We start from the raw sequence: 13,684 nt of genomic DNA on the forward strand, positions 1-13,684 counted from the left end.
TCTGTGGCTGGTGATGGAACAACCATTTCTCCCAGCATTTGCTTCTGAGGAGCCACACCGAGGTCCTCGACCCATTGTCACCCTACTGTGTGCTGCCACCACAGAAACACTGCCACGTTCAGCTCATGCCACTCCAGCACACCCACGGAGGGTGGGGTGATTCGGCAGGAAGTTTTGCTCGTAACATGTTTGTACCTCTGAGGTCCCAGCCCAGGGCTCAGCTGGTGGCACCTGACCTATTTTAGGCCCTTTCCCTCCATGCTCACCTGCCATGGTGACATGTGGGAGCGGGGGCCATGCTGTGCCCCAGTGCTGAATGAACTTGGCACTGAGTTCCAGTATCTACACAGTTCTCCCCACCTTTGCAGAGCTGGGGCATCACCCAGCGTACCTGGGTCCCTTGGCTTACACCTGAACAGGAAATACATTGTCCATCTGTCCAGGATCGACTGGCAGCTGCAGACTGGCACACCTGGGAGAGAGCCCAGCAGCCAACTTTGCTCTTTTCTCATTGGAGCAACTTGCCACGCACGTTTCTGCCACGTTCCCAAAATAAAACTAGTGGTTTATTTATACCCCCCCAGGGGCGGGCAGGGCGTGTGCAGAGCAGGAACACCCCGTGTCTTCCCAAAGCTGTTGTCTGAGACCCAGTGAGCAACCTGGGGAGATGTTTAGGGCTGTTCCAAGCAGAAGAACTGTATCCTGGGCACTGACTGTCGCCAGCTGCCCTCCTGCTGAAGTGCCCCCTCTTAGGCAGAGCGGGAAGAGCCAGAGCCATCGGGACATGTCCCAGCCTGGTTTCCCCTTGTGAGCCTTGTGGGCACATGGCACAGCACACGCCCATGCGACACTGGTGTTCCGGGGCTGTACTGCTTGGGCAGCGATGCCCAGATAGCTGTGCGCACCCCGAGGCATGTCCACATCCCGCTGTCCCAGTGGGGCTCCGCAGTGATGCACCTGCGGCCATGTGGTTACTGGCGCAGGGAGGAGCAGGGCAGCGGTGGCGGGATGCCCTCAGACGCGCTTCCCATCTGCTGTATCACCTCCGCCCGTGCCATGGCCAGCGCCCGCAGGAAGGGCCTTCTGCAGCCCTTCTCTTCCGGCAGAGGAACAGGGAAATGGCATGGTGGCCACTGCCTCCCGCTCCCGCCCGGATGTGCGGCACAGCGGGCAGCGTGGCCGGCCCTGCCGCCGCAGGGCTTTGTCTGCGGGCTGCAGCGGGGAGCTCGGGCGGCCGCGGCCACCCCACCGCGGGGTTCACCGTCAGCCCCCCGGCCCGCGATCGGGCTCACCCCCAGCCCAGCCCCGCTCCCAGTGCGCCCCGGGGCTCTACGGCCGGTCGGGCCGGTAGCCGCGGAACCGCCCAGCATTGCGGGCTCCCTCTGCAGGCCCCGGTGCCCGCGCACGGATCGCACGGTGCCCCACGGGAACGGCCCGGTGCCCCCGCGGCCGGCGGGAATGCGCATCCCGGCTCCTGCCATGGCCGCTCCCCGCGCCGCGGTGATGCCGAAGGGAGCGCGGCCCCGCACCGGGGGCTCCTGCTCGCTCCCCCGGAGGGAGATGAGGGCGTCACGGCCGGCAGGCAGGGAGCCCCAGACCCCAGCGTGGAGGGAGCTGTAGCCCACGCGGGTCCCGCGGGAGCCGTGGGCAGGATGGGCTGGTTGCGAGTTGCCTCCGGCCGCGGATGTTCGCCGAGGCGGGGCCTGGGGGAAGCGCGGACCCCGGGGGCAGCACCGGGATCCTGCACAAAGGGCCGGGGGCGGTGGCTGGAAGCCGTGGCCGTGGGGCTGGATGACGGCCGGGAGCGTGGGCGAAAGGGTTAAGGAGTCGCCGCGGGCAGGGGGAGGGCTGGCCCGGCCAAGGGAGAGGAAGGAAGCAGAGGAGGAGAGGAACGGAGAGCATCCTGCCCGGAGGGTTTGCCGGGGGCCCCCTTTCCCCCAGGAAGCGGCTTGCGTGGCTTGAAACCGCAGGGATGGAGCGGCGGGAGCGGGGGCGACGGCTGGGGCTCAGCCCGGCTCCGTGCCCGCAGGCGCGGCTGCACCGGCCCGGTGTCTCTGGCGCCGGGGCTGCTCCTCCTGCCGGGGTGACCTCTGCTTCCCAGGTCCCTCACCTCGCAGTCCCCCTGCCCTGTTCCATGGTCCCCCGAAACCTTGCGGGGGCATCCCAGGGCATACAAGGGCGGTGGGTGCGGGCAGGACCGCTGCCATGAGCTGCAGGGGACTGGAGCCATCACTGCTGAGCAAATCTGCCCGGCGCAAAGAGCTATCGCTGCACTGTCACCTGGAGGCCAGTCCCTGCAGCAGCCATGTGCGGCATGGGGATAATCCCGAGGGGCCGAGGCCCAGGGTGCCCGTCTGGGTGCTGCAGCTGCTCTCGGAGTCCACCCTGCTTCCCCAGCCCTCAGGTTGCCCCCCATTCCCAGCTTAGGGGGTCCGCCCCAGCCCTGGGCAACGAGGCTGAGCTCACGCTGGACTTTGATCCATCCACCCAAGGCAAAGCCAGGTTCACCAGGCTCGAGTGCCTTTGGGGTGCCCTCCCCACACCGGTCCTGTCACCCGGAAGGATACAGATTGGGACACAGCACAGCTCTGCCACCCAATCACCCGCCCTGTCCCACTCCCAGCCCGTGCGGGCGATGGAGAGCGGAGCCAGGATACATCCCCATGCCGCAGACCGTTTTTCCCACTCGCGTTTGTCATCCTTCCAACAAAGTCCCGTGTCTGTCCTGCCGCCAAGGCCACTGTCGCCAGCCTAAATGCGGGCGGTGTGCGGCGGGGGAGCTGCTCGCCCTCTCCGTTCTGCCCGCCCCGCGCAGCTGCTGCCGCCGGCCGGGAGATGGGGCTGACAGTCCGCGGCTTCCCGCAGCACCGGCGGCTCTGCCCGGCGGCCGGGGGGCTACGGCCGGGGGCTCCGCAGCACGGGACCACCGCCCTCGCTGGCACCCCCAGCGGGGCCTGTCCGGCTGGGACTGGGGGTCCGCAGTGGCGCTGGAGCCTCGGCTCTGCTGCTGTGGGGAGAGAGGGGGTGCGTGAGGACAGATGCAGAGGGGGGTGTGTGTGTCTGTGTGTCTGTGTGTCTGTGTGTCTGTGTCTGTGTGTCTGTGTGTGTGTCTGTGTGTGTGTGTGTCTGTGTGTCTGTGTGTGTGTGTGTGTGTGTGTGTCTGTGTGTGTGTGTGTCTGTGTGTGTGTGTGTGTGTGTGTGTGTGTGTGTGTGTGTGTGTGTCTGTGTGTCTGTGTGTGTGTCTGTGTGTGTGTGTGTCTGTGTGTCTGTGTGTCTGTGTCTGTGTGTCTGTGTGTGTGTCTGTGTGTGTGTGTCTGTGTCTGTGTGTGTGTCTGTGTGTCTGCGTGTGTCTGTGTGTGTGTGTCTGTGTGTGTGTGTGTCTGTGTGTGTCTGTGTGTCTCTGTGTGTGTCTGTGTGTGTGTCTGTGTGTCTGTGTGTGTGTCTGTGTGTGTGTCTGTGTGTGTGTGTCTGTGTGTGTGTCTGTGTGTCTGTGTGTGTGTCTGTGTGTCTGTGTGTGTGTGTGTCTGTGTGTGTGTCTGTGTGTCTGTGTGTCTGTGTGTGTGTCTGTGTGTGTGTGTCTGTGTGTGTCTGTGTGTCTGTGAGTGTCTGTGTGTCTGTGTGTGTGTGTGTGTGTGTGTGTGTGTGTGTCTGTGTGTGTGTGTGTCTGTGAGTGTGTGTCTGTGTGTGTGTGTGTCTGTGAGTGTGTGTCTGTGTGTGTGTCTGTGTGTGTGTCTGTGTGTCTGTGTGTGTGTCTGTGTGAATAGGGATGGTGGTGTACGTGTGTCCAAGTGGGTGTGTGGGGGTGTATGAGGGTGCATGGGGGTTTTGTGGAGGATGTAGTGTGTGTGCTTGGCTGGAAGTGGATGTATGCACGGAGGGATGTTCCTGGAGGGTGTGCCTGAGGTGTGTGTGCAAGGTGATGCGAGTGTGCACACATGGATGGATGTGTGTGTGCAGGTGCTTCTATATGGATACGGGGGTTGGGCACGTGCCTACATCTCTGTGTGTGCCTGCATCACTGTGTGAGGTGTCCCTGGTCACAGGAACTGTGGTGGGATCCAATGTTTGGATTCCTCCACAGGAGAGATGGGGCCCTGCCTCAGCCTCTACTCCGAAGTGTGGGTGTTCATGAGCCCCTTTTCTCTGACCGCTGGCCCGTGGGGGCTCTTCCCTTCCTTTGCTACCTGGGCACATGCGGCACAGGCATGGGACAACGACAGGCATGTCGTGGAACAGGGGCTACGGCAGGCAGGAGCAGCCAGAGGGGCAGTGCCAGCTCCTCCTACCAGTGGGGCAGACAACAGCCTGGTGCCTTTCCGCCCCGCCAGCCTCATCCTCTCCTGCCCGGGGCCAGAGGCTTTCTGCATCTCACAGAAACCAGATTCTCCCCAGAGATAAAATCCTGTTGCCTTTGTTTTGTGGAGAAAAGACAACATCAGCTCCCGGCCAAACAACAGAGTCGTTAAGCGAAGGCATCTCCGGGCAGGGGCTCGGAGCCACATCCTGGAGCTGGAATGAGGAACCAGTTGGTGTCCTGGCCCCTGGGGTGCTGTCTCCCCCAGGGCTCAGCATTCCTCCCAGGACTACAGCAGCTCCCCCAGGACTCAGCATCTTACCCACACACCCCCTTCCCCCACCCCAGACCAGAATCACCTTCCCTAGGGCTCAGCATTTCCCCAGGGAGCGCAGCATCTGCTCCAGGACTATGGCATCCCTCTAGAATCATCGTACTCCCCGCCAGGGACCACAGCATCCCATGGAGGAGAAGCAGATTAGTGGGGTGGCTGTGAAGCTCCTCAGCCCCACCAACACACCACATCCCATTGGGATTCACAGATATATCCCAGAAACATGCAAGGGGAATCTGCAGCCCTGGAGTAGATTCTGGGGTGGCAGCAAGTACATGGCCCCAGAACTTGGGCAGACAGGATTACCCAGGGGCATGGCTGGGCAGGGATCGGTGCCAGGGCCCAGGGACTGGGAGCAGGCAGCAAGGGGGGGTTGTGGTGGTGGGGGTGTGTGGGAACGCTGCCTCAGGAAGCCAGCAGGATTTACTGGGCTACACACTAAATCCCCCTCACAAAAGGGGCCTGTTCGTGCGGACAGGATGCTGGTGGCTCAGCCACACTTGTTTGGCCAGCAGAGCCTGGCGGATTAAGGACAATTGGTTCAGCCCTGACAGAAAATACCAGGAATGTTAAACAATAAAAACTGCCTCCAGTTGTCGTGGGGCTGCAGGACGCCCCAGGCTGCTTCCCTGCCCAGTCATGGCCTCGGCTGCCCTGTGCCTGGCAGAGCTGGTTTGGGCACAGCCCCTGTACCCACTGCTATTTTTGGGGGTTCACTGGGGGATGCAGTGGTACCTGGGGATGGGCTGACAGCCATCCCCCCAAGGTGGGGCAGGCAGGTGGGCACAGTAGTGGGTACTGCCAGGAACCTGAAAGCACCCCTGGGCTGTACTGGTGTGGGTGGTTGGGCTGTCGGTAGCAGGCACTGCCTGCACCTGCAGCAAGCCTTTTAAGTGTGCAGGGAGTGAGCAAGACTTTGGCAGGGATGGCAGGTCCCTGCTCACAATGTCCCCTTCTGCCCACCTCCCCCCCTTTTGTATTAAGCATTAGCAAAGCCACCTTTGCCTCACCCTGTGAAACTGGCTGTGGCCCCGTTTTCCAGGGAAAGTGCAATGCAGGGTGAGCAGGAACTGCCTGCCCTCTGTGCTGCCCTTAGCATGGATACCCCATTCTGAAGTAAGGTCAAGGTGTGCAAGCTGGGCACAGGCCCTTTCCATGTTCAGTCTCAGGCCTGGCTGGGATCTGGGCAGCTCCTGTGGACAGCTTGGGCAATTTGCCCTTCAGCGTGTGAATGCCCTATTCAGGGTTGTGCAAAATGCATTGGTTCTGGCACATTACCGGACAGCTGGGATCCTTCCCAGGCAGGCAGGCTGCCGGGGCAGGCAGGTTTCACACCTGCCAGTGGGCTGTCTGCCTCCACCCACCGTGCTGAAATGGGGGGCTCATCCCAGCAGAGAGGGGAGTTGGGCTGGGGATGGAGGCTGCAAGCATGTCACTGGAGTGGGAATACCCCCAGCAGCCCTGTGAGGGGCTGTGAGAAGGAAGGGACACTGGGATGGCTCTGAAAGCTGTTGTGTTCCCAGCATATACAATTCACAACAGGCACAGCACCCATGGCTGAGTCAAGTCCCAAGTTCTGTATCTCTTGGGATCCCAGACTGGCACCAGCACAGCAGCAGCCAGGATCAAGGGACTCCCTTTCCAGCTGCCCTGGGCCCAGGTCCTGCCCCACAGCACCTGCCAGCCCCCATCACCTTGGGCTGTTTTGGGGCAGACTGTGCCAGAGAGCCAGCTTCCATGCTGAAAGAAGCAGCTTCCAGGCGGGGGGCTGTGAGTGCAGCTGGGAGCTGAAGAAGGAAACCAGATCCTGGGGCTAATGGCCGGCAAAGCCTGGCCCTAGATGAAACCCTAGACCCAGGGAGCAGGCTGGCAGGAGGGGGTGAGACAGCTGCAACCCCTCCCTGCCCACGCTGCCGTCACTGCTGGGCACCACAGGGCAAGGGGGAGCAAAACAGGCATCAGAGAGCAGGGGCTGGAGACCCCCAACTTGTGCTCCCATGCACTTTGGGGAGACAGAGCCTGTAACTCACTTTTATCTGGAGTGCTGGGCTGGCCTGGGCAGGAGGGTGAGGGAGGTCTCCAGTGCATGGGGCTGGGCCCCAGAGCACTTTCCCAGCCTGGGAGCCCTTGGCAGTTGGGGGATCGGTTTCAGGGCAATGCTGGTAGCGGAGTTCACGGTGGCTTAGTGCAGCAGTGGCTAATGGGGAACAGATGCGAGGGTGCTTTGTGCTGGAGCAGGCCTGGAGGCACAGGAGTGGGGACATCACTTCCTGCACCTGTGGCACTGTCTCTGCGTCCCCCAGGAGTGATTGCAGGCCGCTGTATTGGCTGGGGCAAGGAGGCAGTGAGGAGGCAATGCCTGACCTGCCTTCCAAGCTTAGGTGAGCCCTTTGCGCCCCAGGAGCAGCCCAGAAACTGCACTGGGATGTATTCCAAAAAAATAATTTATCAGGTTGATATTTCATGTACATAAATATTCATCTCTGTGGCTATGTACAGATGCAGCAGGAGCCTGGCAGCAGCGGGGCTCCTGCCCAGAGATACTTCCACTGAAGCGCTGGCCAAAGCCCATCTCCCTGGGCAATGCCATGGGCATCCCAGGCAGTGCCCACCTGGAGAGGCTCTAGCTCCTGCTGGCCCACAATACCAGGCAGATCTCAGCCAGGGCTGACGGCTCAGTGCCCAAAAGGAGCCTGGAGAGAGGGACGCCCTGTCCCAGTGTTGTGGCTCAGGACCCTGCCCACCTACTGCTCAGCCCGGACAAAACAGGGACCTTTGGGAATCTGGACCCCCTCCCTGCAAGGGCAGAGGTGGCTTCAGCATCACCCTTCCCTGCCCTCCCTTAAGTCCTCACAGTGGGATAGGAGAAGAGGCGGGGAGCCAGTGGCAGCGGGTCATGGGTGAAGACGGAGTCATCAGAGGAGCAGGAGCTGGCCGTGTCCTCGCAGGAGGGTGAGTACTGCTCAAAGGGCATGGAGAGGTCCAGGTACTGCAAGAAGGGATGGTGCCATGACCACCAGTGCTGCCCACACTGCCCCCCCCTCACCCACCAACTCCCCTCCTCTCACCTCCTCTGAAACGGCTGCCAGGATCTTGTCCAGCCCTTCCACAAGCTGCTTGAAGGTGGGGCGCTGTGAGGGCACGGCATGCCAGCACTCCCTCATCAGCATGTACCTGGGGATGAGAGAGTGTTAGCAGGGTCTCACCCTGCCCCCTGCTCACCCACCTGGCTGGTACTCACAGCTCGTGGGTGCAGTTGGATGGCCGGTCCATGCGGTGCCCCTCTTTCAGCAGCTTGAACAGCTCCTCCACAGGGATGCCAGGGTAGGGGGAACCCCCCAGCGTGAAGATCTCCCACATCAGGATCCCAAAGGACCACCTAGGATCATGCATAGCAGAGGGGTCAGATAGATCCTAGGGTTCTCCCCCAGTTTGGCCCACTGCACCCTGCAGTGCTGTGGGAGCAGGGATGGGAGAAGGTGGATCACCCCTGGGGAATATGTGCCCCGCTGTCCCCACAGAGTACTCCCACTCTGCTCATGGGGACCCTTCACTACATGCATAACCCCACAGTACTGCCTTGTCCCACACCAACAACATCTTCAGCCCACACCCAACAGACCCTCATTCCCCTCAGGACTCACACATCACTCTGGTGGGTGTAGACACGGTCAAACAGGGCTTCAGGTGCCATCCACTTCACTGGCAGGCGACCCTATGAGAGCAACCCCCTGTTCAGCTCAGCCCTGCTTGGGGGTCCCTGTGCCCCTCTCCCAGGAGCCCCACTCACATTGCTGGTTTTCTTGTAGTAGTCGATGTCGTGAACATCCCTGGCCAAGCCGAAGTCAGCGATTTTCATCACACTCTCTGCTGTCACCAGCACGTTGCGGGCAGCCAGGTCACGGTGGATGCACTGCAGGGGGAAGCAACACCCACAGGGGTGTGAGATGGTGACTCCAGCTCCACATGTCCCCTTCAAACACTGAAATCACTGTTTCACTTCCACACACCCCCCCAAGCACCTCTGCAGTGGTGGGGCCATCCCATCATTGGGCTGGCTGCAGGGACAGGCACAGTGGAGGAGCCACATACACTTCCCCAGGAGGTGGGTCAGGCTTTGAGTCCAACATTTTGGGGGAGGTACTGCCTTGAGCTTTGCTGGATGGGGCTGGGAGGCTCTGGACAACCTATGGGAATGGGCTGGGCTCTCTTTCCACAGGGACAGTGGGTTCACCAGGGGTAAACAGCTGCTCTGTCACTGCCATGCCCTCCCCAGCTGTGCCCAGCACAGGTACCCCACGCAGGCCATGCCAGCCGTACCCGTTTGGACTCCAGGTACTCCATGCCACGGGCCACCTGGTAGACACAGGAGACCAGATCCTTGAAAGAAAGCTGCTCCTCAGGCATTGCCATGACATCAAAAGCGTAGTCAGGTGTCGGGGGCCGGCGGGCACGGAGGTACTCGCGCAGGTTGCCCTTCTCAGCAAACTCCACAATCACGTACAGCGGCCCTGGGAAGGGTGACCACTTGTTCAACCCCTGTCCTGCCTTGTCCCTTCCCAGTTAGCCATTGACCCCAGTAGTCCACATCCCCTCCCTGCTCCATGCCCATGCCCTGCCTGAACCCTGCCTGCACAGCCCCCTCACCATCCTGTGTGCAGACTCCCAGGAGGTTGATGATGTTCTTGTGTTTGTCCATGAGCTTCATCATCTCCATCTCAGATATGAGGTCAGCCAGGTCCTTGTCGGTGGCATTGTCTAAGGAAGGAGGGCTGTGTCACGATGCCAGCTGGGTGGCACCCCTGCCCAGTGCTGATGCCACCTCTGTTCCTAGGACACTGGCACAGGAGCTGTTACCTTTCAGCATTTTGACAGCCACGGTGACAGCTCTGTCTGGCCGATCCCTGTCTATGCCGTAAGCCTCTGCCCGCACCACCTGGCCAAAGCAGCCTTCCCCCAGGGGCTTCCCCAGCACCAGCCTGGCAGGGACAAGCAGAACCATGAGAAATCACAGGGATGGCCTTATGGTGGCCAGAAACCTCCCCATCCACCACTTGCATGCTCCTGTCCCTAGGGCAGCTGGGAAGAGCAGCCCCTGTCCCTGCCCTGTGTGGCACCGTACTTGTCTCGGGGGAACTCCCACTTGGCGTCAAGGGGCAGGTCCAGCTCCATGACACCAGCCAGCATTGGGGCACAGCTGGAGGAGAGACGGGTGACGCGCATCAGGGACGTGCTGGACTTCCCAGAGGAGCTGGAATCCAGGGAGAACTGTGGAGAGAGACACAGGTCCTCAGCTATCTCATCCCATGCTCCAGGGACAAACAAAGGCACAACAGAAAAGCAGAGACCCTTGCTTGGAGCAATGGGATGAGGCAGTGGGAAGGGCAGCCCCAAGGCTGGCAGCAGAGAAAGGTGTGATGGGCACAAGTGGCACTCATAGAGCCCATTGGTCACCAAGGTCCCCTGCATTACCAGGGCTCAAGTTTGGTACCCACCTGTCGGATGAGTGGGAATTTGGAGAGTTTGTGGACTGCCATGGGCTCCAGGTGCTGCTTGCTCGACTGAGTCTGCATCCGGCACAGCACCACAATGATAATGGCCATGGCCACGGCGAGTGAGCCCGAGGTGTAGATGATGATGTCCGTGTACTTGGTCTCAGGGGCCTCAGCTTCCCGCACCAGCTCCTCTTCTGCAGGGAGTGAAGGAGCTGGCCTGAGGCATGGACTCTGTGTGCTGGTGATCCCAGATCCCACACTGGGTCCCCATCCCTACCTGGCAGGACGGTGAGCCAGGCAGACTGGTAGGAGAGGCCAATAGAGTTCCCTGCCAGGCAGGTGTACTCGCCAGCATCCTCCATGGACACATTGCGCAGGTACAGCACCTCCACCTCAGAGCTATTGATATCTGCAGTCTGTCAGAGAGAGGGATGGATGGTCAGTATCCCTCTTCCTTGGGGGGCTCTGTGCACCCCTGTCACCACTTTAGCATGAGTATCTGGGACCTGAGTGCTTCCAGCCCTTATTACCTTGAGCACTTGCACATAGGGGACCCCATCAGGACCGTAGTTGCTGCCATTCACTTCAATGTGCTTCAGCCACTGGATGTGGGGCTGGGCATCACTGTAGACCTTGCAGAAAAACTCCACATCACTGCCCACCAGGGCTGTGGTGTTGGCAGGCAGCCCAGCCTGCAAGATAGGCCTGTGCGGGGACCTCTCTGTGCACAGGGAGCAGAGCAGTGTCACTGACATGGTGGCCAAGGCCAGAGGCTCCTTTTTTCCCTCCTTCTTTACCCACCGTGGAGCCACAGAGAGCCCTTCCCCAGCTCTAAAACAGACCAGCGCAACCTGAGCCTGGTCTCCATCCCATATCCCTGGGGTGTGAGGGACACATGGGCTGCATCAGTGGACAGGCCATGAACAGAGGCTCCTCCACCCCTTTCCCTGACCCCACCAGGCATGGGGAAGCCCAGATCAGCACCATGCTGAGGAACTCTCACCCAGCACGTCCAGGAGGTAGCTGTAGTGGATGCTGCCAAACCTGTTTTCCACCAGGCAAGTGTAGTTGCCGCGGTCAGAGGGCACCACGCTCTCCATCACCAGGCTCCAGTGCTGGTGCCGGAGCTGCAGAGTGGGAGGTAAGGCAGTGAGGTGAGTTGGGGAAGATGGATCCTGGGAGGGAAGCTGTGGTGGGAGGAGTTGGCCATACCCGGATGCCCCCGATGCGGTGCTCTCCTCGGAACTCACGCCCGTTCTTGAACCAGCGAATGCTGGGGCTGGGGCTGCCTGAGGCCGGGCAGCGGAACTTCACCGTGTTCCCTGCAGGGACTGCATACAGCTTCTTGTCCATCCGGTGTGGGTGAGTCCAGTAAGGAGCTGGGGACATGCAGGATGTACAGTGGGAGGAGGCCTGTGCTCGGAGCAGGAGGCAGGAGTGCCCCATGCCCCTGGTTCTGCCCCACCTGCCCTCTCCTGTAGTGCCCCGGTGTGGCACTGACCTCTGTGCACATAGACTGACTCCTCATTTCGGTCTCCGTGGGGGCTCTCCCCATCACTATCTTCATCATCATCACCTGATGCCAGGGAGTCTGCAAAGGGAAACGAGTTGAGAGGGACATCCCTGCCTGCAGGGCTGGGTGGGCAGTGGCTGCACTGCTGCCCCAGGGGTAGCTGGGTGCTGCCGGGGCTCCTACCCACGACAGAGATGGTGAAGTTGCGCAGGACCTCCCCAGTTCCCCGTGCCCGGCACACGTAGAGCCCTGAGTCCTCGTAGGCAACCTCTGAGATCTCCAGGAGGCTCTGCCGGAGATAGATGCGACCCCCCGAGACGAGTGGCCGGGACTCCTTGTACCAGATCACACTGGCACCACTCTGGTTGGCATCACAGTACAGCTTCAATGTGTTGCCTGGGTCCAGTAGGAGATGTTCCTCTTCTGACTCCAGCAAGGGGCTCTCAAATAGCTCTGGAGAGATGTGGTGAGCATCCACCCCAGTGCTCACCCCTCTCTGATAACAGGACCCCTCCATATCCCTGTCCTAGTGTGGAGAGCATGTTGTGTGACACAGCCCAGAGCCTGGTTCTGCCACCTCAGAAGCGGATAAGGGCTGGACTCTGCCCTGAAGCATGGGGACAATCCCCAGTGGCATGTCCTCGTCCAAGGCCACACACGCCACCATCCTTCCACCACTCCCAGTGGTGCAGGGTGCTCCAGCCTGTTCTGCCTTACTGAAGGAGGGCACCAAACCCCTCCAGACATCCATCCCTGAACTCCTACAAGCCCCAAGCCCGCCTGGGACCCCTACAGCCTGGCTGTCCCCGGCAGTGCCCGGGCTGGCACAGGAGCCCAGCTTGCTGATGGCCAGCAGCAGCGTGTCCACGTGGAGACCAGAATCAACCTGGCTGCCAGCACAGCGATACCACGGCAGCCCGACTGCCCACGTGCAGGAGCCTGGAGGGCATGAGCGCGTCTCCAGCCTATTGCATGGCCAGCACGGGAGGGATGGGGGGCAGCTGGTCTCTGCTCCCCGGGGACACGTCCTTCTCCCACCACCTCGATGCACAGACTGCCCTCACCTCCCCAGGAACCACACACGGCAGCCACAGCCCACAGCGGTCTCGCAACCCCTCTCTGCCACGTGTGTTCACCGAGAGAGACAAGCCCCCGCAGCACAGGGACAGCCTGGCTGGAGCCACCCTGCTCCTGTCAGTGATGGAAACGCTGGTCCCTGTGCCGTGACTCCAGCTCCTACCAGCCCTGCTCTGCAGGCAGAGCGGTGGGGCTGTGTGCCCAGGACAAGCACCCGCATCCCAGCCCGGGGGATCGCCGCCCAGCTGAGATGGAGAAAGTATTCACAAAGCACGACCCCACTCCCGCCGCCCCCCGGCTCCGCTTCGCCCCCCGCAGCCGTACCTGGCTCCATCGCCCTGCCCTGTGCAGCCACCGCCAGCAGCAGCCCCGCCACGACCTGCAAGAGGGGCCGCATCTTCCAGGCCCCCCCAGCGCGGGGGTCCCACCCTGCGGGACAGGCAGGGGCGGGTGAGCGGATCCGGGCGGGCAGCCCCCTCCTCTCCCGAGGCACCGGGGAGAAGCAGTCGAGGTCCCCAGGTCACGGCGAGGGTGGGTGCGCATGGACGGGAGGCAGAGCACGGGGATCCCGGGGCAGGAATGGGAATGGGCACGGAGAGTGGGAAACACCCCGTCTGCGTGCCGGGAATCCGATCTCTCCAGCCAGCGGCAGCCTGATCAGGGCGCTAGGGGAGGTTAACCGGGGGCAGGGGACTGCGGGGGATCCCAGGGAGGGGGAGAGTGTCCCGGGAGGGGGGGCCCGAATGGTGCCGGGGGCGAGGGTCGCGGTCGGCGCGGTTACCGGCGGTGACGGGCTCCAGCGGCGGAGCCGCCTGTGCTGCGCGGGCCGGGGCAAAGTCCGGGGACAGCGGGCTCAGCGCCGCCGCGCCCCGCACCGTGGCCCCATGGCGGCAGGGCCGGGGACGGCTGCGGGCTCGGGACGGCTCCGGCTGCCGGCACGGCTGGGGCTCGCTCAGGGCTGGCTCCGGCCC

At 61.8% G+C, this 13,684-nt stretch overlaps 1 protein-coding gene across 2 annotated transcripts; it reads right to left on the bottom strand.

Moving 5' to 3' along the window:
- Positions 1-7,054: 7,054 nt before the first annotated feature.
- Positions 7,055-13,684, bottom strand: FGFR4 (fibroblast growth factor receptor 4). Of its 2 annotated transcripts, XM_086852318.1 has the most exons (18): positions 13,495-13,684; positions 13,038-13,142; positions 11,820-12,089; positions 11,625-11,714; positions 11,336-11,502; positions 11,127-11,250; positions 10,654-10,844; positions 10,401-10,539; positions 10,124-10,317; positions 9,751-9,896; positions 9,486-9,607; positions 9,276-9,386; positions 8,949-9,139; positions 8,419-8,541; positions 8,273-8,343; positions 7,870-8,007; positions 7,697-7,802; positions 7,055-7,617 (listed from the first exon to the last, which is right to left on the bottom strand). In XM_086852318.1, exons 2-18 carry the CDS (start codon positions 13,108-13,110, stop codon positions 7,471-7,473), a joined length of 2,403 nt encoding a protein of 800 aa, XP_086708444.1. In that variant the 5' UTR covers positions 13,111-13,142; positions 13,495-13,684; the 3' UTR covers positions 7,055-7,470. The 2 variants fall into 2 exon arrangements, with proteins under 2 accessions (XP_086708444.1, XP_086708445.1); XM_086852319.1 differs by lacking the exon at positions 11,820-12,089.

This window comes from Cyanistes caeruleus, chromosome 15 (assembly GCF_971803275.1).
Source record: "Cyanistes caeruleus chromosome 15, bCyaCae1.hap1.1, whole genome shotgun sequence".
Taxonomy (NCBI): domain Eukaryota; kingdom Metazoa; phylum Chordata; class Aves; order Passeriformes; family Paridae; genus Cyanistes; species Cyanistes caeruleus.

Coding starts and splice junctions, on each gene's coding strand:
- FGFR4 (XM_086852318.1), bottom strand. CDS start 13,110: ATGCGGCCCCTCTTGCAGGTCGTGGCGGGGCTGCTGCTGGCGGTGGCT. Junction 11,715..11,819: donor CTTCACCATCTCTGTCGTGG/GTAGGAGCCCCG, acceptor TTCCCTTTGCAG/ACTCCCTGGCATCAGGTGAT. Junction 11,503..11,624: donor GTCAGTCTATGTGCACAGAG/GTCAGTGCCACA, acceptor GCATGTCCCCAG/CTCCTTACTGGACTCACCCA.